Here is a 26900-nt window from a genome sequence, read left to right as displayed (position 1 = left end):
ACAAGCAAATACGTAATATTTTTACTGCAGTTTTACACTTAGATTGTTAGATCGTAGGGAGCTCAGGTTATTAATAAAAATATCAAAATTAAAAAAAAAATAGCTACAAGATATTGTTGTTACACAGGGTTGAAAGAAATTATGGAATTACTATTGAGGCAAGCCAACTTACTGAAAGCCCATTTTTCCTCAATAAAAAAATTAAATAATAAATTTAGCACAAAAAAAATACGAATCAGTTGTTTCTGGGTTTGGCGCTGTCAAACAAACAAACAGAATCTTCAGCTTTATATTATCAGTATATTATAGATACATAAGTTTATTACCAGACATCCTATTAATCACTATCAATCTAAATCAACTAACATCTGACGTAACTATTCAAAATGCACCACATAATAACAAACCGTGTAACGATCATTAATTAGATCGTGTATTATTTATTAATGGGTACATTATGCAAGATGTCTATGAAGATTTATTTACATTACATAATTATTACATGTGGAGTTTAATGATTTATCTTGTTTTCAATTACTTGTGTGTGCCTCAGTGGCGCAGTTGGTATAGTTGTGCAAATGTGTAGGGATCGATTCCCGGGTCGGGCAAAGTACTTTTGATAAATTCTATTACAGACTATACCATATAATCTATATTTAATATTATAAAGCTGGAGAGTGGGTTTGTTTGTTTGTTTGAACGCGCTAATCTCGGGAAGTACTGGTCCGATTTGAAAAATTATTTCAGTTTTAGATAGTCGTATCATCACGCTAAGACCAATAGGAGCAGGCAACTAATAAATAAAAATACAAAAACGGGAAAAAAATTGACCCACTCTCTTTTATGTCACGCAAGCGAAGTTGCGCGAGTCAGCTAGTATATTATATTCCCCATTGCTGCTCGGAGTACGGTAACGTGCCCTGTAAATGGCAAAAGGCTCACCCTATATTGATACCTAACTGGGGAATATCGCGCTCACTCCTGCCTACACTTTAGACCATAACGAGCGTGATGTTATGTATTATGTATGTATGTACATTATGCAAGAAAAGTCGATGAAGATTATATATTATTATATTTGTATTACATCATTATAACATGCGAAGTATAATGATTTATCTTGTTTTAAATTACTTGTACACTGTAATAGATTGCATGTAAAATTAAATATATAAAATGTAGTTGGTGTAGCCTAAATCGCACATAATAAATTTAACCCGTTACTGTCCCACTGCTGGGCAAGGGTCTCCTCCCGTAATGAGGGAGGGTTTAGACCTTGAGTCCACCGCGCTGGCCAAGTGCGGGTTGGGGACTTCGCATGCCCTCAATAAATGTATTAAACAAATTTTAGGCATGCAAGGTTTCCTCACGATGTTTTCCTTCACCGTTGGAGCATTATTTCTAATACACACATAACTTCGAAAAGTCATTGGTGTGTCGCCTCGGGTTCGAACCTGCGACCACTTGCGTGGGAGGTGTCAACTTAAACCACTCGGCTATCACTGCAGTATGAAAGTAAAAACGTATACCACTTTGTGGCCAATATGTCTTGGATAGGCGCCTATTTATAGGTACTTACTTTGTACTTACTTTGCGTGTTTTATGTAAAGCGTGCTAAGTCATTGGTCCTGCTTGCTAATAGGGATTCCGTATCCTCATATGTCCTAACAGCGAATCTGACCATATGAATTACGATAAAAGTTTAACTTAGACAGTGGTAACGCTGGTTAGCTGCTGCTCCGTACAGAAATTGATAAATCTGCCCAATTCTACCAATGTGTACTAAGAAAATAGTCGCGTCCTTAATTTACGTTATTCATGCAAGGAAACTGGGAACTTGGCGTGATAAATACTCTCTCAAAAAAATTGTATACAAAGTTGTATAATTAAGATATAGCTGTTACGAATTTGATTGTATTCTGTATTAGGTATTGACTTGTTTTTAAAAGTCTCCTTTATCCAAGACCAGTTATAAGAGTCAGTATTGCACTATAAAAAAAACATCACAGCAGTTTACATAAAAAAGTTAACGTGTTAAAATCTTGCAGTCAAAATTGTATGAGGCAGCCCTAGCTAAGGGTCGGCGCACATTATTCAACGGGCGAGCGAAGGTCGCAGTTAAACGCACAGACTGTCGTAATGGCCCCAATTATTTGCAACTAACATACACATCGCATATAACATGTATTTAAATATATTCATTAGATAGTTAGCTAACAGGAAATTGTGCGAAAATGCCTTTGTTTGTGTTTATTTCGCTGTTATGGCGAAAGTATGACTTTTTTATTCTGTCGTATGGTTAGTGGTCAACCTGGTGTCAAAGTTGTTCAAGCCGTCCGAAAGGCCTTGGACGTAACTTAACGACTGTTGCATTTTGCAGACACGCTCAGTTCAAATACCACTATGCGGTCACCCATCTATAGATTGACCGCGCCAAGGGTTGCTTAACCCGCTGATCGTTTACCGACCGGTGAACGCAACTGGCTATGAGCGCCTCGAATGAAAGTATGACAAGATGTATGGATGTAAATGGAGCAAGGGAAATTACTAAAGATCGTAAAATTAGTCGTATTTGTAGTAAATGTATGTATGTATAAATAAGGTTGCGATTTATGTATAATTCATGATAGAAAGCTATTTAAATAGGTTTTATGGAAGTTGTAGATTATTCCATATTATACCGCTAATTGGATATTGAATATCATAAAGTTTAGAAAGCTACAGATTTCCTATAAATAAGTTATTTTCAAGCAGCCAAACTAGGTTGGAGTCGGCTTCCAGTCTCACCGGATGCAGGTGAATACCAGTATTTTACATGGAGCGACTGCCTATTGGACCTCCACAACTCAGTTACCTGGGTTATAACACGATACCCTTCGGTGCGACTGGTTGTCAGACTTTCAAACTTCTGACCACTGTTAACGACTGTCAAACATCTTCAAAAATGACATTCGGGACTCACAATTTAACGATCGTTTTCTGTGAATGAGTGGTTTCGACTCATTCACAGAACAACCTTGGCAAACGTAGCTTAACCTCAGAGATCGATCTGCGCGGCAGTTGTGAACTTAGCCACGAGGTTTTGCCATAAGATCCTATTAATATTATAAATGCAAAAGTTTGTGCGTGTATGGATGTTTGTTTCTCTTTTACGCAAATACTACCGAACCGATTACGATGAAATTTGGTATACAGATAGCTGAGGCATATAGGTAGCTAAAGATTCAGAATAACACAATGACATAGGCTACTTTTTATCCCGGAGTTCCCGACGGATCGAGATTTAGACGGGAAGGTTTTCCACGCGGACGAAATCGCCGGCGGCCTCTAATAAAGTATATTATTTTAAGTAGTACCGAATAATAACACAACTCGTTAGGTAGTGACTTGCGTGGTAATTAATAATCTGTCGATAGCAGCCGGATCAGTAAAGTGAGTCGACGTAATGAACCGATATGATTGTGTTAACTAATGTATTTCGTGATCGAGTTGCCCGCCATTTTGATTTTAACGTCATATCATTAATATTACTGTTTATTATGTAACTGCTTCAAAAACCTAAATTTTTGGGTATATCTGGACTAAAAAAAAACACACACACCAATTTAAGCAAGATATAAAAATCCTGATGTTAAATGAAGTCGAATCTAATACCGACATTGCGGTAAATTACTGAGAAGCATAAAATATTATTGAAACCAAATACAGACAATGATTGCGGATAATTTCGTATTTGGACAACAAATCCTGTCTACAGTCAAGGCTTTTACTTATTTTTAAGGCAACTTATTTTTTGTCCTGAAAAATCAATGTTGTATTGATATTGCTCAGCATATTTGCCACCTGCATACTTACTGCAAATTGATAATAAGAATTAAAATTTGCTAGGCAGTTTATTTCCGCTTTCTGAACATTCCAAAACTCATGATTGATACTTATCTTCGAAAATAAAATATATACCTGCCGAAATGGTCGTTATCTTAGAAAAAATACAACAATAACAATTTAAAACTGTTTTCTGAAGACATACCCAAACGCTAACGAAGTAAAGAACTAGGTTGAACCTGAAGCCCTGCAACTGAACATAACGGATGTTCTTCAGTTTACAACTTATACACAGCAGGTACCAAGATATGGATATAAGGCGCTGAACGCTAACAATCTTGTTATAATGTACATCGGATTTTAAAGTTCAATGGAACATTGTGCAATATTATGTCATGTCGTACTTTATTATATACTAGTGGAACTAGATGATAAAACATTTGCCTTTCATGCAAGTGATCGAAGATTCGATTCCCAGGCATTTAAGGAGTTTTCAAAGTTATGTGTGTATTAGAATTATTATCACTCTTTGTAAAGGTGAAAGAAAGCACCCTGATAAAACCTTGCGTAACTGAGAGTTACATAAAACAGTTCTTGAATGCGAACATAGTCTAAAAACTCTTAGCCTTGAAAGGATATGTATAAAGGTCTCTTGAAATCTTTTACCACTGAACTATGTATGTGATTTTAAATCTGGGGGAAACTGTAGTAAAATTAAATGGTGCCATATAATAATGACAGGAATTTTGTTATGGGTTTTCCTAAGTATCCACTTTCGACCACCTGGCGTAGAAAACGACAGCTTATATAAGTCACTACTACGAAAAACACTAAATATTCATAATATTATAATGTAACGGGTCTTAAACGCGATTGAAAATTAAAGCTTAGGATACTTTATTTACAAAATATTATTTAAATATCTTAGAAAATCTCTTCAAAACCAAACAAACCATTTGACCAGCAAAAGTACAGTCGTAAAAGTAAACTACTGCAAACGTCCATAATACTAATTCCTTCCTAACAACTAATTAGCGGCTAGGGGCCGTTTAGTGGAAATACTGCACTTAACTGCCGAGGATTATGTGTAGTGTACACGGATTACTAACTTCTACACTAATATCTTGTGTACTCGGCTTTATTTAATGCTTGAGGATTTGGCATAGTTTTGGTGAAAGCTTTTGGCTACTATTGACCTATTTTTAATGCTTTTTTTCTATGATGATAGTGCAAATATTATGATTTTTTTAAAGACATCTCCCGCACTAAGTATTGCTCTTGCGTCGCGGAGACTTTTACAAACATACAAGCAATGTACACGAAGTACCACCAGACCCGAAATAATTGTTTATGGATCGCCCAAATAATTGTTCCTTGTGTCGAACCAAATCGAACCCGCAACCGCCCGACGCAATTGCAGCGGTATGGCGACTTAAACCACTGTGCCACGGAGGCAGTATTGTATTTGTATTATTTTAATTTAATTACAAATTTAAAATAAATTATTGGATCGTGAATTTGTTTTTAATACATGTCATAATAACACGTCTTTTTCAAAAAGGAGTAGGCAAAGACCAAAGAATGACAATTGGTACGATTCTTACAAACTTCCCTTGTCTCATTAACATCCATACATGAACGCTGGTTACGAGTACTACGCACCTGACCTTTTTTAAGAAATCGTTGATATGATCTGTGTTTGTCCATTTACATCCGCATGGTAAATTTTATTCGCCATTCTACATTCATTCTCTCTACCAATCATCCCTTTCTCAATCATTGTTACTACATTTTCTTTCAAACCACAACTCTTATTATGCTACTTATTCCTTAATCCGTCATAATTTAAAGACGAATCGCACTCACTACGTTAATATATCGTAAAGTAAATATATTTTAAGACACGCGTCGAAACCTTCGTATTAATAGTAAATTATACTATTAATACAAATAACCAATTAGTCATCCCGTCTAATAAACTTATCGACTTATGTAAAATCCGATTCGAAATTCACATAACCAAAGTTATACCTTTAGTTAGTGTTCTCGTTTACCCGGCACTCATTACCCGGGCTAACGATCACCGGATTATTACCCGGTTCGCTCGTAAAAACCCGGGCAAACTCCGAACGGAATTTGCGCCTCTTTTACATCAACTTTTTTTTATTGCGGATTTTTTTTTTGGTTGTATGTTTTTGAAAGTGGAATTTCAAAATGGTCGCTGTTTTGTTTTCTTTAATTTAATTATGTGTTTTTATTTATATCGTGCCAGTAGTATAAGTAGAGGTGTAAGGAATGCACACAATGTTTGGCCTTTGTATTCCTAGTTCAGTGTTAAAGGAAATTTATCCGATACTGGGAATTTAACCAGTCTCGGTGATACTGTTAAGAATAATTTGAAAAAAAGTAATTTCTAAATATCATTTAAGTTGACCTAAAATGTAGAGCTAAATAAAATCTATTGTTGTGCAATTGTAATCGTTTGTAGCCACGTAGATAGTCAAGTATAATAATAATGCAAATAGAAAATAATGCAAAAATATGATTTCGTATTTGTTAATTTTAGGTACATATGTGGCGACCTATTTCATTCGCCCACATTCGCTTGTGACGTTTCCGAACGCAACCTGTCAAATCGACTTTGACAGCTGGCGTTCGAGGAGCGGGGATCTTTTTCCCGCGCGAACATTCTGGGACGCGCCAAAAAGTAGAATGTACGCCAGTTCACATTCTGTAACATATAACTTGGCTTAAGTTCTGTCTCAAACATGTACATTCAGTTATAGTTGTGCTAAAACTTCTGTACTAATAATATAATGTAATATACTTAAATTAGCAACCAAGTTGTTTATTTCCTGACCTAACGCCGCTCACGAAGCATCCGCCAAAGTGGTGACCCCGACGTGATCGAATGTTGCGGCGTGTAGGATCCTGACGCTGACTGCCTGTCTACATGTTCCACTTTCCCGTGCACGGCCTGCTGCCTGTTATGTAACGCCTGTTTTGCCTGATTGCACGTGGTGTTGGTTCGTTTTGCATGCATCATTTCATAGAGAAGCAATCTACTAAAGGATTCGCATTGGTCTACATACTACAAGCTTCAAGGTACTGGCTTCTTTATTAACTAACTACCACCTCCTGGCACTTTCATCTCTGGATAAATAAGGAGAATTCAAGTTTTGCAATTTCACAAACAATACAGTTTCATCAAGTTGTTGTGCCGAGATGTGTGATATATTAACAAGTGCTACTGACTAAAGTGTGTGATTTATGTGGTTAGACCAGTGTTGCCAACTTGGATTTTGAAAAAGGCGTAGGCCAGATTAGAAAATTACGTAGAAATAGTAAAATTTCCATATGAGAAATACGTAGATCTACGTACTTTTTTTTTTAATTGAAATTAAGACAGTAGGGTAGGTAAAAGTGAATAAAACGACAATTCATAAGACCCTAAAAGTTGCAGACAGACAGCAGATAGATAAAACTGGTTAGAGAGATATCTCCGTGAACAAAAATAATAATAAATAAATAAATATTCCAGTAGCCGGTTAGTTTTTACAATATCTACATTCTACATGTGAAACCACCACTTACAGATAATTTAAAAAAGTTCGCTACTTTCAGGGTCATCGATTTATTTAAATTATTCAATTTTTATTATCATTTTCAGACGACAGAAGACGCCAAGACGTTTCGTTTTACACAGTCACATGAGTCTCAGTTCTTTTGAATTGACTGATGACTGACACTGTTTTTAAAATGAATGGCGTAATAATAAGTTGAGTGGCGAGGCGAGGCGAGTATGCGCTAGTATAAAACGGAACGTTTATTAACTTTTTTTTAAGAAAGTAACAAAAATAATGCCCATTCAGTCTAATAACGGGATATGTTATTTTGCAATTGAATAATTTTGATAGAAAATACGTAGATTCTGGGACTAAAGTTCGTAGGTTTGCGTGGAAGGCTCAAAATACGTAGATCTACGTAAAAAGACGTAGAGTTGGCAACACTGGGTTAGACTCCAATTTAACTGACTTTAGTAACTTAACAATATTATTCTATAATAATAATTACTGTTAACACTGCATTTAGATTTTATGTATGTTGTATTATTGTGTTAGTTTGTAAGTGTGCATGTTGTTACTTCATTGTCTGCATAAGGTGTTCTGCACAAAGTATTTACCATTATGGTGTTATGTTTATCATTTAGTTTTTTTTTTTTTAGTTTTATACAATTTATGCCTTTTATTTATATTGTGTTAGCATGTTTTAAGTTTTCTTTTAAGGTTTAGTTTTATATTAGTATTTTGGTTGTGCTTGCTGTCTGAATCAGAAACAGCCCCCCTACGGAGTATTACATTTCATATATCTAACCTGTCTAAAGAATTATTTCAAAGTGCATAATGGCTGAAGCTTTGGAAGACAAAATTAAAAAAATGCTGTCGGAGAAAGCTGTTTTAGAGCAACAATTAGAATCACTCTCTAACAAAAAGTCGGAGAATTGTAAAGTGTCAGTTAGGTTGCCTCCATTCTGGCCAGACAAACCTGCAGTATGGTTTGCACAGGTTGAGGCTCAATTTGAAATTGCTGGAATTGTTGCAGATAGGACTAAATATAACTATGTTGTAGGACAAATTGATCATAAGTTGGCTGGCGAGATTGAAGATATAATCACCCAGCCTCAAACTGCAGGTCAACAATACTTATTATTAAAAACTGAGTTAATTAAACGGTTGTCCATATCAGAAGCACAAAAAGTCCGTAAACTTTTAAGCGATGAAGAGTTGGGAGATAGAAAACCCACACAATTCCTACGTCACTTAAGATCATTAGCTAGAGATTCCCTATCAGACCAAGGCATTCTGCGGCAGTTGTGGTTGCAGCGTCTTCCTCAGAGTATTCAGGCAATACTTGCATCACAGCCAGAGCTTACACTCGACAAATTAGCAGAGCTAGCCGACAAAATTGTAGAACTCTCAGCTCCAGTTAGCCCTATTTGTGCTGCAATTACTCCACCTGCAGACACATTATTTAATTTAATTTCTAAAGTAGAAGAACTTTCTAAACAGGTTTATGCCCTGTCCACTCAAGGACAAAGCCGTCGTAGTGGTAGGCCTCCGACCAGCAATAGATCTTCGCGTTCCTCCTCACCAACCGGAAAAAGGTTCTGTTGGTACCACGGGCGTTTTGGAAAACGGGCTCTTAAATGCATAGCCCCATGCAATTGGACGGCGGAAAACACCAGAAGCAGTCAGTAGCGGCGGCGACTGATTGCTCTTCGATTAGCGGCCGTCTCTTCGTAACGGACAAGACAACCAAACGTCAATTCCTCATCGACACAGGCTCCGATTTGTGCTGTTACCCATACAGCTGGCTTCCTCGCCGTCGAGAAGATACCGACTATGAGCTGAGCGCCGCAAATGGCAGCAGAATAAAAACCTTTGGGACTATAACGGTTTGTCTTAACTTAGGGTTGCGTCGTGATTTTGTTTGGAGGTTTGTCGTTGCTGACGTTCAAAGAGCAATAATAGGTGCTGATTTCTTGTCTCATTACCATCTCTTACCCGATTGCCGTTACAAGAGGTTGATCGACAGCACTACAAAATTATCTTCAGTGGCTACATGTACCAGTATTGATCAGCCCAGCGTTAAGTCCATAGTCGTGAATGATTCTAATTTCGCTTCATTGCTCGCCGAGTTTCCGGATATAACTCGACCACCCGGGTTGCCTAGAGAAGTTAAACACGACACGGTACATTTCATAAACACGTCTGAAGGACCTCCCGTATCATGCCGTCCTCGTCGTTTAGCACCTCAGAAGCTAGCATCCGCTAAAAAAGAATTTGAGGAAATGGTTCGTTGTGGCACGGCAAGACCTTCTAAAAGTGCTTGGTCATCTCCGTTACATATGACATTAAAGAAAGACAACACCTGGCGCCCGTGTGGAGATTATCGCGCTCTGAATGCGAGAACAATACCAGACAAATACCCCGTTCGTCACATCAATGATTTCGCTCACAACTTGACTGGAGCAACGGTGTTCAGCACGCTTGATTTGGTTAAAGCGTACCATCAAATTCCTGTTCACGAGAACGATATCTCGAAGACGGCCATCGTCACCCCGTTTGGGCTCTTTGAATTTCCATTCATGACCTTCGGGTTGCGTAATGCTGGTCAAACCTTTCAGCGGTTTATCGACGAAGTCACACGGGGCCTTGATTTCTGTTTTCCATATATTGATGACATTCTCGTCTATTCAAAGGATGAATTCCATCATAGAGAGCACCTTCGCATACTTTTTAAACGCCTTCAAGACTACGGAGTTGTCATTAATTCTTCTAAGTGTGTCATAGGCGCGAAAGAGGTACAATTTCTAGGCTACCACATCAGCTCTAACGGAACTCGTCCACCGAAGGATCGTATTCAAGCTCTTGTAGATTTTAAGCCACCTGAAACAGTTCAAGGTATGCGTAGATTTCTCGGTATGATTAATTACTATCGGCGATTTATACCCCAAGCTGCTAAATTTCAAGCTCCACTAATTGACACTTTGACATCCACTAACAGTAAAGGCTCCAAACCATACCCCTGGACCCCAGAGCTGCTACAAAATTTCAATGAGTGTAAGAAAAGTTTGTCTGAAGCAACCTTGCTACATCATCCTTCTTCTGAAGCTCCGCTTGGTCTATACACCGACGCATCAAGCATTCATATTGGATCGTGCCTTCAGCAATTTGTTAATGGTCAATGGGTACCACTCGCATTTTTTAGTAAAAAACTTACCCCCCGTCAGTCTCAATGGCCTGCATATTATCGGGAATTGTTAGCAGTGTATGAAAGCGTTCAACATTTTCGATACATACTTGAGGTGCAACACGTAACAATTTACACCGATCACAAGCCACTCTTATATGCTTTTATACAACGTCGTGAAAAGCTTCCACCAGCACAACTTAACCAGCTTACCTTTATCAGTCAATTTACGACTGACATTAAGTACATCAAAGGGGACGATAATATCGTAGCTGATGCTATGTCCCGTGTTGAGGCGATTGCTTTGGAGCAAGAATATGAAGAACTTGCCAAGGCCCAGAACACAGATGACGAAGTGAATAAGCTTATGAAAAATTCCAGCCTTAAAATAGCGAGAGTCAACATATCCGGCACTTCTTTGCTCTGCGACATCTCGACTGGAAAAACTCGTCCATATGTTCCTCTTAAAATGCGTCGTCAGATTTTTAACAAATTACATCAGTTAAGCCATCCAGGCATTCGAGCCACTGTTCGTCTCATAACCGATCGCTTTGTTTGGCCATCTATAAACAAAGACTGTAGAGAGTGAGCCCGCACATGTGACGCATGTCAGCGCAGTAAAATAACTAGACATAACTCCGCACCCCTTGCTAACTTTGCAACTCCTTCTGGTCGTTTTCAACACGTTCATATTGACATAATTGGACCCTTGCCGCCTTGTAAAGGTTATCGCTATTGTTTGACAGCAATTGATAGAGCCAGTAGATGGCCCGAGGTATGGCCCATGCAAGGCATAACGGCCGAAGAAGTAGCAGAAACGTTTGTCAAAGAATGGATTTCCCGTTTTGGTGTTCCAGCCATCATCACCACAGATCAGGGTACTCAATTTGAATCGGACCTGTTTCGCAGATTGCTCCAAACTTTTGCAACAAAACGAATTAGAACTACGTCATACCACCCTCAAGCAAATGGAATCATCGAACGAGTGCACAGGCAATTAAAAGCGTCCATTATGTGCCACAACGGCGAATGGCTTAGCGCTCTGCCATTAGTTCTCTTGGGAATGAGAACAGTATTTAAGGAGGATCTTAAAGCCTCTGTTGCCGAAATGCTCTACGGTGAAACTTTACGTGTACCTGGGGAGATATTAGCACCAAATCCATGTTCAGTTAATTTCGAAGACCCAACTGACTTCGTCGTTAAACTGCGTCGCCATATGTCAAAAATTAGACCCATACCTGCATCTCGACATACTACTCCAGCTGCCTTTGTGTTTAAAGAGTTAAATTCCTCTTCACACGTCTATCTGCGAGAGGACGCGGTCCGTCGTGCGTTGCAACCACCCTATAACGGGCCATATTTAGTAATAGAACGGTCAAACGACGGCAAATCTCTAACACTCGATATAAGAGGTAAAAAAGTTACAGTAAGTGTGGACAGGGTTAAACCTGCATTCATTGAACCTGTTCCTCCAAAACCTATTCCTCCCAAACCTATTCCAGTTATACCAAAACCTCAGCCACTTGCCGCAGAAAAGTCTAATCCAGCCTACACTACGAGGTCAGGCAGGAGGGTTAGGTTTAAGGTATTCAAAGACTAAATTGTCTTTCTCCGTGGGGGGGTGATGTGGCGACCTATTTCATTCGCCCACATTCGCTTGTGACGTTTCCGAACGCAACCTGTCAAATCGACTTTGACAGCTGGCGTTCGAGGAGCGGGGATCTTTTTCCCGCGCGAACATTCTGGGACGCGCCAAAAAGTAGAATGTACGCCAGTTCACATTCTGTAACATATAACTTGGCTTAAGTTCTGTCTCAAACATGTACATTCAGTTATAGTTGTGCTAAAACTTCTGTACTAATAATATAATGTAATATACTTAAATTAGCAACCAAGTTGTTTATTTCCTGACCTAACGCCGCTCACGAAGCATCCGCCAAACATACATTGCTGGTACATACACCCAGTTAGTTTATAGTACAGCTTGTTTTTTAATTAAAACTTCAATTATTTTTACTACCAATTTTAGTCCAAACTTTTTTAGTTCTTATTACAGCTGTTACTGGCCATTTAGCTTTATGAAAATTCTGTAATGCTCTTAAGTTTTCTTTTTTATTTGTTTATTTTTAATATTGAATGACATTGTTGACAATTTTGGGACCAGCCAGTATACGTTATCTATTTTTGAAAAATAGAGTACATACTTAATTGTATAAAAACTTTTAAAAATAGTATTATGCTTTAACAACAAAAACAATATCCATTTGTGTATGTTTAACAGTCAAACAGCTGACAGTAGAATAATTGCGGATTGCGGTTTACGTATAACTTTAATTAGCAAATAGGTTATCAGATACTTATCCTTAGGCTGTAAAATGGCCCTCACTCAAGCTAGAAGTTCAAGGAATCGGTGCTTACCGATCGTAAGGATTTATTGCTTGTATTATTTTCTATGGCATCTACCGGATCACCATTTAAACATTTAATCTATAGGCCGACATTTCCATTGTCAAATAATTTTCACATTTTTCTTTGTCATAATAATAAGTAGTCATTACTCGTCGTGTAAAAATACCTGTGTTACGACAAAATACCTGTCTTACAAAAACTTAATCATAATTATCTCAAACACAGTTTACAAGAACACCTTCGCCATAATATAAAGTACACATAATAAAGGTCTACATGATAATCTACCGCTATGAATATTTTGAACTAAATTATGTACACGAACATTGTTCTCTTACCCTTTGTTATATCTAAGACTAGCTGACTCGCGCAACTTCGCTTGCGTCACATAAGAGAGATGGGTCAAAATTTTCCCCGATTTTGTACTGGTACTCTGCTCCTATTGGTAGTAGCGTGATGATATATAGCCTATAACCTTCCTCGATAAAGAGACTATCTAACACTGAAAGAATTTTTGAAATCGGATCAATAGTTTCTGAGATTAGCGCGTTCAAACAAACAAACAAATAAACAAACAAACAAACTCTTCAGCTTTATAATATTAGTATAGATTATATATTATATATAGTATATTCCTCGATAAATGGGCTATCTAACACTGAAAGAATTTTTCAAATCGGACCAGTAGTTCCTGAGATTAGCGCGTTCAAACAAACAAACAAACTCTTCAGCTTTATAATATTAGTATAGATAGTATAGTATATATAGTACAGATGATTTACTATAATATTGTACTGCTGTACTGCAATATTTTATGTCAAGATTGTACGGGATTTTTACTCTATTTTGTATGGAAATCTTCTCTCTTCCATGCTATGAATCCCATATGGTAGTGAGGTCAGCCTTCCGGATCTTTCTCCACTTCGCTTTATCCTGGACATCGTCTTCGGAAACCTCACACTTACTCATATCTTTTTGCACTACAGTTTCCCATCTAGTTGTTTTTTTTTTCTATTTTGTTTGGAAATAATTTGTATAAGGTGAAAAGTGATTCGGTAGTCATTGTTAGTTAATGCTGGTGAAATTTCTTAAAGGCGTGCAAAGTCTTCAGCCTGCTCTTGGCCAGCGTGAACTCAAGGCCTTCTTCTTTCCTCGTTAGGCGGGAGACCCTTGCCCAGTAGTGGGACAATATCTGGTTGAAAAAAAGAAAACTAAATTGCTAACCGCCATAAAAATTGTACGGTTACGATATTTTTCTTTAATCAGCTTATAGAGTATGTCTTTCACTTAAAAGGCTACAAAAAATCTCCATGAAATCCAGCAAAAGCTAGGTAGTACTCAATATTTTTTACCCCAAAATATTATCCTCCGATCTCAACCGTCTTCGCTCGAAGCAATATCGAAAATGTCACGTTAACAAAACATTTTTGTTTGCCAAACATGATTGTAAAAACTTCTATGAGTTTGCACACAATTTTACGAGTCTCTCCCGCCGTTTGCTCCGGAACGGCACGTACGTGATGAAACGAACTGTTTGGTTAAGACAGCCTATTACCTGAGCCTGAGATGTACAGGGTTATGTCACGTTCAAATATTGTTGAACGGTAGTTGTGATGTATCGATTGTGTTATTTGTTTAAAATTGATGGTAGTTTTAAACTCAGTTTTAATATCAAGTACTCCTACTTGATATTAAAACTGAGTTTAAAATCGTACAATAACTTTAATTACATATGAGAACTTGAATATCATAATGCAATAGGTCATAGCGTTAGTCTGGTCACGGGCAGATTTTCAGTCTTTTAGTCTATCCACGATCGGTGCAACTTGGTTAAATTAAATTAAAAAAGTCAGGTAAACAAATAAAGTTCCAATCCTCTAATTTTTCAATCACCCATATCCGTTGCAAAAACTATAGTAATCGTCTGTGAGAAAAAAATATAATGGGTGCTAAAACTTGAAACAACAGGGATTTTGTATTTTTGTATATTACTACTTACAGTCTGGTTTAAACTTATTACATTTTAAATTTCCTATAGCCACTAGGCAGTTCCATTTATATCTGCTAAGTAAGTTAAACTTAATCTTCAAATATATCGCTGCAACGGCAGTTAACTAGTTATCGGCTACTTTAGAGTTACAAAGTTTAAGTTTTACACCGATCCTACTTTATCCTGCACTGGACTTTAACTTGTTGAAAAACTGCTTAACTTTGTTGCAAGATTTTTATACTCGGGTTATAACGTATATGGAAAAATTTACATTTAAAATAGCTGGATCATTTTATAACGCAAAAATGGATAAAATAAAATAATTTAACCCATCAATGTTCGACGTAATAACAACTTGGACGCGTTCCTGGACGATTGGCCGGACGCAAAAAGCGCCCGAGGGGACTGGAAGTCTAGGGGAGAGGCCTTTGTCAGCAGTGGGATACAGAAACAGGCTAGATAAAAAAAAATTGTCTGACAGTTCAGCAAAGATCTCCTCCCAAATAAGGGTTTTCCCTTAGACTTTGAGTCTATATATAACACAAGCCAAGTCCGGATTGAGGACATCCCTTGAATAGTTGTTTTAAAGATCTTGCGACGAGGTATAATTTGGTTTGAACTATCATACTTTACTTGTAGTTTTACTAAACATTATATTATAACTTAGAACCTTCAAAAACTAGTTTGACACTCGGCCTATCTGTATAATATTGGCAGATGTCGGAGCTGCATCGGCGTTTTGCGTTCATAAAACTTTAGCTACGTTGGAATTGAATTCACAATCTTTTGGTCGACAGCCAACTTTGTATACACTTGGACGTGGTCAGACAGCAGGAACGGTGTTTTGATTTTATTATTATAGATGCTTGAATATAATATTTTACTGTTTGAAAAACTTATTGTAAGAAAATTGCAATTACGAGTTTTTTCTGCAGTATAAAATTATCATGAAGGTTTATTTTCGCAATAAAATAGTGTTGATTACTTCAAATCTATAACGAATATCCCAAAAAATAAATTGATATGGTCGTAAACTGCAACTTCACTACATAGTATAAAACAAAGTCGCCCATTTTGTCTGTAGTCCCTTCGTATGCATAAAACTTTAAAACTACGCAACGGATTTTGATGCGGTTTTCACTAATAGAAAGAGTATTTTCTCCGACAGGTTTTTATATATAATTGAAATACATTGTAACTATATTAGCTGAGTTATAGCGATTTATGTCCAAGAAGTCAGAAAAAAAATCTAATTGAAGATTGCATTTGTGCGTGCGCCGCTTATACCGTTGGATACAAGTAAGAACAATGTATAGCAAAAACATTGGTCTTTATTAGTTCTACAAAAAAGTCCGCGATGACATATATCCAGCTTTTTTATTTAAGTCACAAAAACTACTTTTCTGTATTAAAAAAAAGTATTAATTCGTTGGGTGATGTTTAACTGGTGATATAACCAATAATACATATATCCTTATCAAAATAAGTAAGTTCATCATCACGAGCATTTAATTTAGATTATTTTTGCAGTTCACAGTGTGTTATTTAGACATATAGTTTAGGAGATATCACGATATTAGTATTGCGGCACGGTACGGGCCGGCCGCGGCGGCGGGGGCAGCGTAAGTAAAAGTAATAAAATGTAGAATGTAAATAATTTTAAAAGTAAACAAGAAAATAATAGTTAGATGTATATAACAAAAGTAGGTAAGTACATAAAAAAAAACAAAAAATATAAAAAAACGGTACATAAAAAATAAATAATATTAAAAAGTAGGTACTACGACTTTGATCTATACATATAAGACAAAAAAAATCTGTACATTACTTAAATATTTTTTCCAAAAACTGATAGGGGGGGCGATCAAAGAAGAGTCACAGAAACCAAAAAACATTTTAATATTTTAAACGCGGTTAAGGGAAAGAGAAGTTATTGTGAATTGAAAATTAGTATCCAATATGTGTTGGTGCGTTGACTGTATTTGTCGAAGTAGCGGGATACACGCAAACGAAGTTGCGCGGGTCAGCTAGTTATGAATAAACTTAAAATGTATCATTGTCTTTGTGCTGGAAAGAGGGGAGTAAACGCTTAAAAAAACGCTCAAAACACATCGTGAGCAAAGCAGCTCGGCAGGCTTCTAAATAGACTGATAGTTTTTTTAATTGTATATTAGGTTGGGGAAAAGTCTTACAGCATTATAGTATGCATGAACTTGTAATTAGATCTTTTCTCTAGACAAAAAAGCTCGATATTTGGGTACCTCACGAGCTCACTGAAAGGAATTTAAGGAACTGTGTACTCATTTGTGATTCTCGAAGTCAAAGAGATTTAATTACAAGTTCATACATACTTCTTCTTATCGTATTGTTAGTGGTCAACCTAGTGTCAAAGTTGTTTAAGTCGCCGAAGGCCTTTGACGATAATGCGAAAAAACTTTTTCCCCGACCAGTGTCTTATATTACGGCGTACGACAATGTTTGATATATTTTGTTACCATCAAAAGAAAACTTTAAATATAATTTGAATAAGACATCATAAAATATCTCCACATTGTCGTCCCTAGGTACAGCGCCAAGAGAAAAAATAATTTCATGTAATAGAGGAAATCCTATGCAAAAATGTGAAGTTAATCACATATTTTTATTTCTACAGGTGCTAGCAGCCCTCGCAGTATCCTTAGCTCCGTTTTCAGCAGGTCTTGGCAAAGGGTACAGCTCTCCAGCCATTGCGTCCCTCCAGGGTCCTGGAGCTAATGCCACAAGACGCGACTTCCATCTGACCGACCAGCAGGCTTCCTGGCTGGCTTCTTTGTCTTTCCTTGGTAAGACCATTATTTGACTGATATGTTCTCTATGTTTAATTTGCTTTAAGGCTTTTTAGTGCCTATTTTGAGGCATAGAATCGTGGTTAATAACCAGTGGTAGGGGAAATTGGATGAAGAATCATCAGAACAAAAGATTTTAGCTAGAATGAAATTTTATCCTGAATTACGGCCTATCTTCTTCTTATCGTATGGTTAGTGGTCAACCTAGTGTCAAAGTAGTTCAAGCCGCCCGAAGGCCTTTGACTGTTATCTTAGTTGACAACAACCGGGACCGACTTTTTACGTGCCCTCCGAAGCACGGAGACGCCCTGTTCAAATACCACTATGCGGTCACCCATCTATGGAGTGACCGCGCCAGGGTTTCCTTAACCCACAGATCGTTTACCGACCGTTAGTTTTACCTGTCCCTTTTGTCCCACTGCTGGGTAAGGACCGACTGGACCGACCGACATGGTGGCTAAGAGCGGGTTGGGGACTTTGCATTCCTTCAAAATATGTATTAAATATGTGCAAAAACTTATTAATCTTTAAATCTGTAGTCTTGTTGTCATAGCAACAAAGATCCAGTCGACTGATCGCATTTCTCGGAAATTCAATTAGGACCCAGTAATTAACCTAAGTATAAAATTAAGCTTATAACATTAATTAGAAAAGTGTGTACAAAAAGTCTGATAATAATTTCCATAGATTCCACACATTCCAGCAGGATTCTCAAGTCCGAGAGAAGTAAAGTCGCGTCATAAACTGTGGTCATAAATCTACTTGTCTTAACACAAAACTTAATTAAAATTCTTTAACTTAAGCGTAGCGCAATGATGTATGTACAAATGTACATTGTACAGTTACAAGCAAAAATATGTAAAACTGACTCGATTTTGTGTCATTAACGTATGTGGTTGCCGAGCAGATTTTTCGGGTATTAATTCCTGGACTTGGCCAGCGTGGTGGACTCAAGGCCTAAACCCTCCCTCATTACGGGAGGAGACCCTTGCCCAGCAGTGGGACAGTAATAGGTTAAATTTATTTATTATTTTATTTATAATTCCTGGACAGGCGTAAAGGCTGTTTTTGAGATATTTACTGCGATCGTCTGGAGTAAAAAAGTTGACGTCGTGGTACTTTGCATCTTGAACAGCACGTCAAACGTAACGCTGCGCTGTATGTATGGTAAAACACCGATGAAATCTATGGAATAAAAGATGTTCCTGTGTATTATACACACACTACTCAAACAAGCTTCAGCAGAGCTGGCCTGTTTTACGAAACTTGCCGCAATTATTGTGCTCTTTTGTTCTAGCCGAATCCTACTAATAATATTATACATGCGAAAGTTTGTGAGTGTGTATGGATGTTTGTTACTCTTTCACATAAATACTACCGAACCAATTACGATGAAATTTGGTATATAGGTAGCTGAAGACTCAGAATGACACATAGTTTACTTGTTATCTTGAAGTTCTCGAGGCATCGGGATTTACACGGGAAGGGTTACCACGCGGAGTCTTTTCAGTATCAGCATAAAGCAGCAAGATTACAGCGGTGTAACCATTTCAACGTGCCACAGTAAACATAGTTTTGCTTACGACTGTACAAGTAAATTAGTAATGAATTTAGGTACAGTGTATTTAAATGGGAAAGCTAGTAAAGGGCTTCAAAATGGCAAGTTTGTCTTATTTATATCAGTTTGAATGTGATGGAACAAAGAGGTAATTATATAGGAACTATATATTATAATTATGGGACTACACCGCTGTTGAATCGTATTTTATGTTTTCTATGGTTTCCTGACTCCCGGGTCATTAAAATTCTTATTTCTCCTATAGCTGTGATATTCAAAACGTCATGAAGAACTTCTAAAAGTATTTATATGATACAGTACAGGTACTAACGTATTCCCGAAAATAAGTTTCCATGGGTGGACTTTAGCATCAGATTATATTAAGTAATTCTACTTGTAAATGTCTCAGTGCCACATTTCAGTCAAATTCCAGGTGAATGTAAAGAGTAATATCCAAACGAACCTAAACTTCTACATTTTCTTTTACCTGACCACAAATAAGACTCCTCTCCAGAATTAGGATTAATTTCGCAGGAAAAAAAATATATTTGCCATTAATCACGAGAGAAACGGTAAACATATCTTAAACAAAATCTAACAGACCATTCCATGACCAGCCATTCCGTGATATTCCAGGAGCTCTCTTCGGCGGCATGGCAGGAGGAGCAGCGATGCGTCACGGACGACGCCGGGTGCTCTCCCTCGCGGCCGCTCCATGCAGTCTGTCCTGGCTTCTGACCACTGTAGCCACGTCGGTCAGGATGATGTGCATCACTGCCTTCTTGGGAGGATTCTGCTGTTCTATTTTGACAATGCTGTCACAGGTAAGGACACAAGCCTTATTATCAAAAACATACGTTGTGCTAATGTTTAGTTAATTTTTTTGTACTACATAATAATATCTTCAGAGTCTAGTCAGGTTTAGACGAGAAAAATACTTCGGCAAAATTATTCCTTACCGCCTATGCTAAAGGCGCTGATCAGGTTTTTATATGCAATTTGTCACTAGAGCTAGAAAGTCGCTCTACTGATATATTTTATGTATTGCGTCTTTAGGAAACTCACTGTTATTGTTAAGTGTTAGAAGATATTTACTGCAGACTACCCAACAATACAAACGGGCGAATTAGTGTTAAATGTTAAGATTTCTCGTCACCAGTAACAATGTTTAATGCCAAGCAACAATTTAACAAGGGTTAATAAAAAATATCCCAAGATTTTGACGTACACAGTTCCAGCCTTAAAATTCAAGTTTCAAAAACCTTTACCAAAGAAAGATTACTATCAAAATTTTAACTTCAAATCCTACGAACTAAGTACAAAAGTACACAAACATTAACTAACAAACGAAATTATACCTTACAAAAGAACAAATAAGATTCTTTTTTACAAAACTTTTTAAAGCCCGCATGGTCCAATACAATTAGAAAAGACTTGAAGTTCCACGGAAATGAGGGATAACAATTTGGTCCATTTACTTTTTTCTTGAGTCCTTGAAAATGTACGGAATTTTATTCCCGATAAAAAGTTTCCATCTTCCTCCCACATTGAAAGTACAAACAGAATTCTAAGTCAATTTATAAACAGCCCTTATTTAAGTTGTAGCAATTTGGGAGTTTCTTGTTTGGTTTAAAAATAGCTCTCAATATTGATGAGAGATTGTATGAAGAATATAATGTAAATATATGTATATAATTCAAACGTGACTGACTGACTGAAATAGTGATCTATCAGCGCACAGCCCAAACTACCGGATGGATCGGGCTGAAATTTGGCCGGTGAGTTAATTCATGTAAAAACATAAATTGATCTCTAAACAGATAACATGATAAAATTGAAAAGAAAATGCAGGTTGTGGACGAAAAGAAAGAGGAAAAGAAGTCCTAAAACTTTTTGGCTTTACCAGTTATTATTATTCAGTTGACATAAACCCGACTTTAAATAAATACCATCTAAATGATCTCATCCAAAATTGAATTCTTGGCTAAAAAACTTATACATAGGCTCAATGTGCACCCCAGTTATAATTGACAAAGTCTCAAACTCACAAAGTTACGTCCTATCGGGGGCTGCTCTTGCTAATTCAGAAAATTTCACTCAAAGGAAACTTTCAGCGATAGAATTACTCATTTATTAGTTCGAAAGCGGTTAAAATTAAATTAATTTGTCGTTCGTTTGATGTATTTTAGTAATTATAGCGTTAAGTAGGACGATGTTTTACCGCAACTTTGTGATAATTGTTTCAATAGAAAATTAGGAGATTGTTTTTTGGGAAAATTGGCTTTTTTGGGAACTGATTTTTACTGTTTTTTTGGGTCACGGCTTCTATTAAGCTATCCAATTCATTTTAAGAATGATTTTTTATTATTGGTTCTTCGATCATAACGTTGTCAATCTATAGACTTTCGATATAATATTATCGGTAATGCGGCAACGGTTGGAATTTTCGATAGAATTAACACTAAATACGATCCTACAGATTTGCGTGTCTACTTTTGAACATTTTGTAGATTTATCTTAGCATACCAATAATATTAAAAAGATTTTCTGTTTTGCAAGTGTCGGTACCATAAGTATTCATTTAAAGTTTATCTCTACAATTTTTAACTGTTATTCTCTATTGCCATATTTACTTTACTAGCCAAGTCTGTCTTGCATAAAACTAACTAACTAATTAAGACTCTGCGCACATCTGCCAACTTGAATGCTTATGTAATACAATATTTTACTAACATGTTACTTTTCACATAGCTATAGAAAATCAAGGTTGAAGGTATTTGCATGCCAAGCCGTGTACGGTTATGTCATCGTTATATTGCTTCTTATTACTACTATTTATTTGAGTAATGATACAACACACGTACTTACTACTATTTATAATGTACACATTTATTTTAACTCGTGTATTGCATCTGACACACTGTCCCTAAATACGGAACTTGCTTAAATATCAGAATCTCTTGTATAATTACGAATATTATCAAAAAACTGAAATAAACTTATGAACAAGAAGAATAAAAAAGAATCTTCTTTTTTTATATTTAGAGCCAAAGAAAGGTTGACTGGAAGACAATGCTCATGGCATAAAGTAAGCCTTGTGTAATGTATTCGTGGGTAACTTAAATAAATAACCTTTTTTTTTTCACATTTCAGGTATACATCAGTGAAATATCAGTGCCAGACATCCGCGGCTGTCTCAGCGCAGTCCTCAAGATCGTCGGCCATCTAGGAGTACTATTCAGCTTCACCATCGGAGCATACCTCGACTGGCAACAATTAGCACTTTGCATATCCGCTGCTCCTTTACTACTGTTCTGCACGGTACTCTACATACCAGAAACACCAAGCTATCTCGTGCTAACTGGAAAAGACGAAGAGGCTTACAAAAGCTTACTCTGGTTACGTGGTCCAAATTCTGATGTAGCTCAAGAATTAGCTACTATACGCACAAACGTTCTCGCTAGTAAAAATTTCAGTCAACGGCAGAGTCAGATGTCTGGGAGTCAACTCATCAATTCCTTGGATGTTAGAACCATGAACAGGTTGCTAGGACCGATATTAGTGACATGCGGGCTTATGATGTTCCAACGGTTTTCGGGAGCTCATGCGTTTTCGTTCTATGCTGTCCCGATATTCAGGAAAACCTTCGGTGGGATGAACCCTCATGGAGCTGCTATTGCTGTGTCCTTTGTCCAGCTTCTAGCGTCTTGTCTCTCTGGGCTACTGATAGATACCGTCGGTCGTTTACCTTTACTGATTGTCAGTTCAGTGTTAATGTCAATGGCTTTAGCAGGATTTGGAAGCTACGCGTACTATGAAGAAGTGCACCGAAATCAACGGATTCAAAACGTGATGTTTCATCAAACGATAGGCCAGAATGACTGGATTCCTCTACTCTGCGTACTGGTATTCACTATAGCATTTTCTTTAGGCATGAGCCCAATATCTTGGCTGCTAATTGGGGAATTATTTCCACTGGAATATAGAGCGTTTGGCAGTGCAATGGCTACGGCGTTCAGCTATTTATGCGCCTTTGTTGGAGTGAAGACTTTCGTGGATTTTCAGCAGGCGTTAGGATTGCACGGTGCTTTTTGGTTATACGCTTCTATCAGTGTCGGAGGTCTCTGTTTCGTTGTGTGCTGTGTACCGGAGACCAAAGGGAAGGACCTAGATGAAATGGACCCCAATTACGTGCAAAGTCTCTCGCCTAAGAGGTAAAAGGTTTGAACTGTTCGTGTTTACTTGAAAGCTTTTGGATAGATTTAGGTAGTGTAGGAATGGAAAAAGGAAAATGGAATAAAAAGCAATGTCTGGTTATGTGGAAGTTAATTATGTCAATTAAGATGGGCGTTTTTATAATAAATAACAAATAGTTTCTGTAATAGTAAGAGTATAGAAAAGTATCGTTAGATTGACGTCCTAACAAACTTAGGGACATGAGATTGTATAATGTACCTCTATATCGCATCCCCGGTGCAATACTGTCACTAATGCAAAAATGTAGTTTTTCAGGAGAAGCATTTAAAACGTTGACACTTCACACAACATTGACTTTATAACATATCTATAGATTTGTTTTTTTTTTACAAAAGTGACAGTGTTGCACCGGGAGTGCGATATATTATATACAGTCAGTTACCATAAATTTTTCTGTACTCTTAAAATATTAAACGATGATTATAAAAACGCCCAAAGAGCCTTCAAATTCGCGGTAGTATCTAAAGAAAGTAAGGTTTAGAAGACAAGTTGGAACACCAGTCAATGGCCTTTGGAACAATGTACTTAGAAGTAGGCTAGGAAAGATAGCACCCTGTATATGTGGCTTAAAGATTGCTAAGTTTTGAAGTAAACACGAAATACAAAATTGTAAGTAGGAACAAAATTATATCGGATCCACCGCGAAAATTTGGCTGTGCTTATTAACCATTTTTTAATAAAGAAAAAAAATTACGCCACATAATTTTATGGCGGTCGATCTACGGCTTGTTATACACATATTCCAGTCGGCATAATCGGTTCGGCAGTATTTATCAAACAACAAAATTGACTCAAAAAATTACTGCACTTCGATTGGCTTGTTCGGGCAATTCCGTTTATACATTCAGATGCGGGGATGTCGAGCGGCATATTTCCCGAACATTCATCTACACAATATATTAGGTTTATGCCGCCCGGTTAGTCCGATTAATGCCGAACACAATATGTGTGGCAAGCCTCACTCTTTAGGTGTTAGAAAATAAAAAGATATAATATTATTATACTCGCATATCTTTACCCATATCTTAATAGTTTCGTTAGTTCGTTTAAAATTGCAGCGGTCCATTCTATACCTCTCTTCCTTAGTAAATATAAATTAGAAAGAAAACAGAAAAAAATATATATTTCCCTTCTTGAGAATAGCAAAAATGTATGATGTACTGGTTAATAATTTATCGAGCTTTCCTATCTTTACTATGACAATAATAATAATAAGACAAATAATTATTATAATGACAATAAATGAAATTAGTATAGAAGGGTTTGATTATTTGATTGATAGAATCTGAGTGAATTATATCAGAATGCAGACAGTAAGTAGATGTTTAGGATATATTCTTGAATATAATTATAATGCTTTGTCATATTTACGAAATGTTATTATGTATTTTAGTTCAACAAATTATTGACAATATTAAACCTGAATGTAATGAAACTGACGCTTTTTCTCGCAAAATCTCGCAAGAATATATACTTTTAGTATTATTAATTATTATGATTATTTATGTTCAATAATTAAATATGTAAGTTTAAATTTATTTAATTATTATCAATGTTAGTTTGTTAAACATTGCTCAATAGTTAGGTATAACAAAACAATAAGACATTTTACTTTGACAAAATATAAACACAAATATAACGAAAAGAAATATAACATATTTGAGCATTGGAGACTAAAGATGATTTAATATAAAAATTGTAAATGAATGGAAATTAAGACAATAAATTGTTAAAATATTGTTACAAATATTTTTATTTTATTGATTTTTAACAATATTAATAATGTAAATTATAATAATATACAACAATTCAATATAATATTTACAGAGAACACAATCAAAATAAAAAAATATAGTATTACTATGTTAAAATATTACAAAAGACGTAATTATATTATTAATTATCTATTATTAGTAATAATATCCAATAATATTAGAAGGCCTAAACCCCTGCAGTAAGAATAATAATTAAAACAAATTATTTGCTTATTATTTCACTAGAGAAAGAATATTGGAGAAAAAATAATAATATTATTAAAATCATAATCACACGGATTATTAATAGACAAATTTAATAGGTTGTGAATTTATACATTTTCTAGATTTTTTATAATATTAAAAATGAAATGTGTAAAAAATATAGCGTCGCTTTGTATAATACTGTAAGTTCCCTTCTAATCTGCTTGCTTGCATTAGAATTGTATTGTAGAGACGTATGGATGTGAAGATAGTTTAGTTATAATTATTATATTTCTATATTTTTGTTTAATAAAACTGCCATTTTTAACATTAATTTATACACTAGGTCGGAAAAAAAATCTTTTCGCATAATAGTATGTATAAATTGTAATAAAATGTATTCTCTACACAAAAAAGCTCGATATTTGGGTACCTCACGAGCTCACTGAAAGAATCCTAATAAATCGTGTACTCATTTGTGATTCTTGAAGCCATAAAGATTTTATTACAAGTTCATACATCCTATAATGCGAAAAGACTTTTTCCCCGACCTAATATTAATTTAAATCTTATTAATACACAATACTAATGAATATATTTTTTGTTTATTGTCTACAAGCAATATATTATTATACTAGTAGGTATTATAAACGAATAATTGTTTTGCCATTTTGACATAATGCTGCCTAATAAAATATTTTATTATCTTGAATATATTTTTATTCAAAATACTCGCTTTGATGTTAAATATAATTTATTGGTCAAACATAATTAATTGTCATAGTCTGTATTGTACTATAATTTAAAGTCATTATTTATCCTTTATTTTTGTGGATGATTGTCACTAAATATGTTACTATTATGAAAGTAATAATATAAAATAGTATTATTTATTATTGTACCAAAATAATATTTTACTGTAAAAATATTATTATTTGTAAGTTAATTATATTACTCGTGTTTGCTTGGGGTGTGTATTATAACTTCTTAGAATTAAGGCTTAGCCTTTTAGCTACGTGATGTGGTAGTGACGTGTGCCTGTCTTAGATTCGATTCCGTTTCTAGTCTAGCTGCAGAGCTACTCGGGACTTTAATAAAAATAATGACCATCATTTTGAATCTTGAGTATAGTGTGACCGGGACTTTATAGTCAATTTGAATTACAGAAACGAAAAATATACCTATTATTATTATAAAATTATTTGGCGGGAAATTATTACAATTAATAAATATATTATAGACACTTAAAAAACGAATAGAAAGTCAATTTAATTTCTATCAATATATTACTTTATAGTATAATTATCAAAAAATATTTAATACTT

At 36.0% G+C, this 26900-nt stretch overlaps 1 protein-coding gene across 1 annotated transcript in view; it reads left to right on the top strand.

Annotated features, from left to right (window-relative positions):
* The window catches only part of LOC142983253 (facilitated trehalose transporter Tret1-like), a 63614-nt gene extending 38178 nt beyond the window's left edge, over nucleotides 1-25436 (top strand). Inside the window, exons 3-5 of the mRNA XM_076130170.1 lie at nucleotides 17631-17799; nucleotides 19997-20184; nucleotides 22514-25436. Of these exons, the coding sequence (XP_075986285.1) occupies nucleotides 17631-17799; nucleotides 19997-20184; nucleotides 22514-23578 (1422 nt within the window). The 3' untranslated portion in view covers nucleotides 23579-25436. The remainder of the gene's footprint in view (nucleotides 1-17630; nucleotides 17800-19996; nucleotides 20185-22513) is intronic.
* Nucleotides 25437-26900: the final 1464 nt, after the last annotated feature.

This window comes from Anticarsia gemmatalis, chromosome 23 (genome assembly GCF_050436995.1).
Source record: "Anticarsia gemmatalis isolate Benzon Research Colony breed Stoneville strain chromosome 23, ilAntGemm2 primary, whole genome shotgun sequence".
Taxonomy (NCBI): domain Eukaryota; kingdom Metazoa; phylum Arthropoda; class Insecta; order Lepidoptera; family Erebidae; genus Anticarsia; species Anticarsia gemmatalis.
Note: the sequence above shows the minus strand (reverse complement) of the source record. Positions and strands in the feature narration are given on the sequence as shown.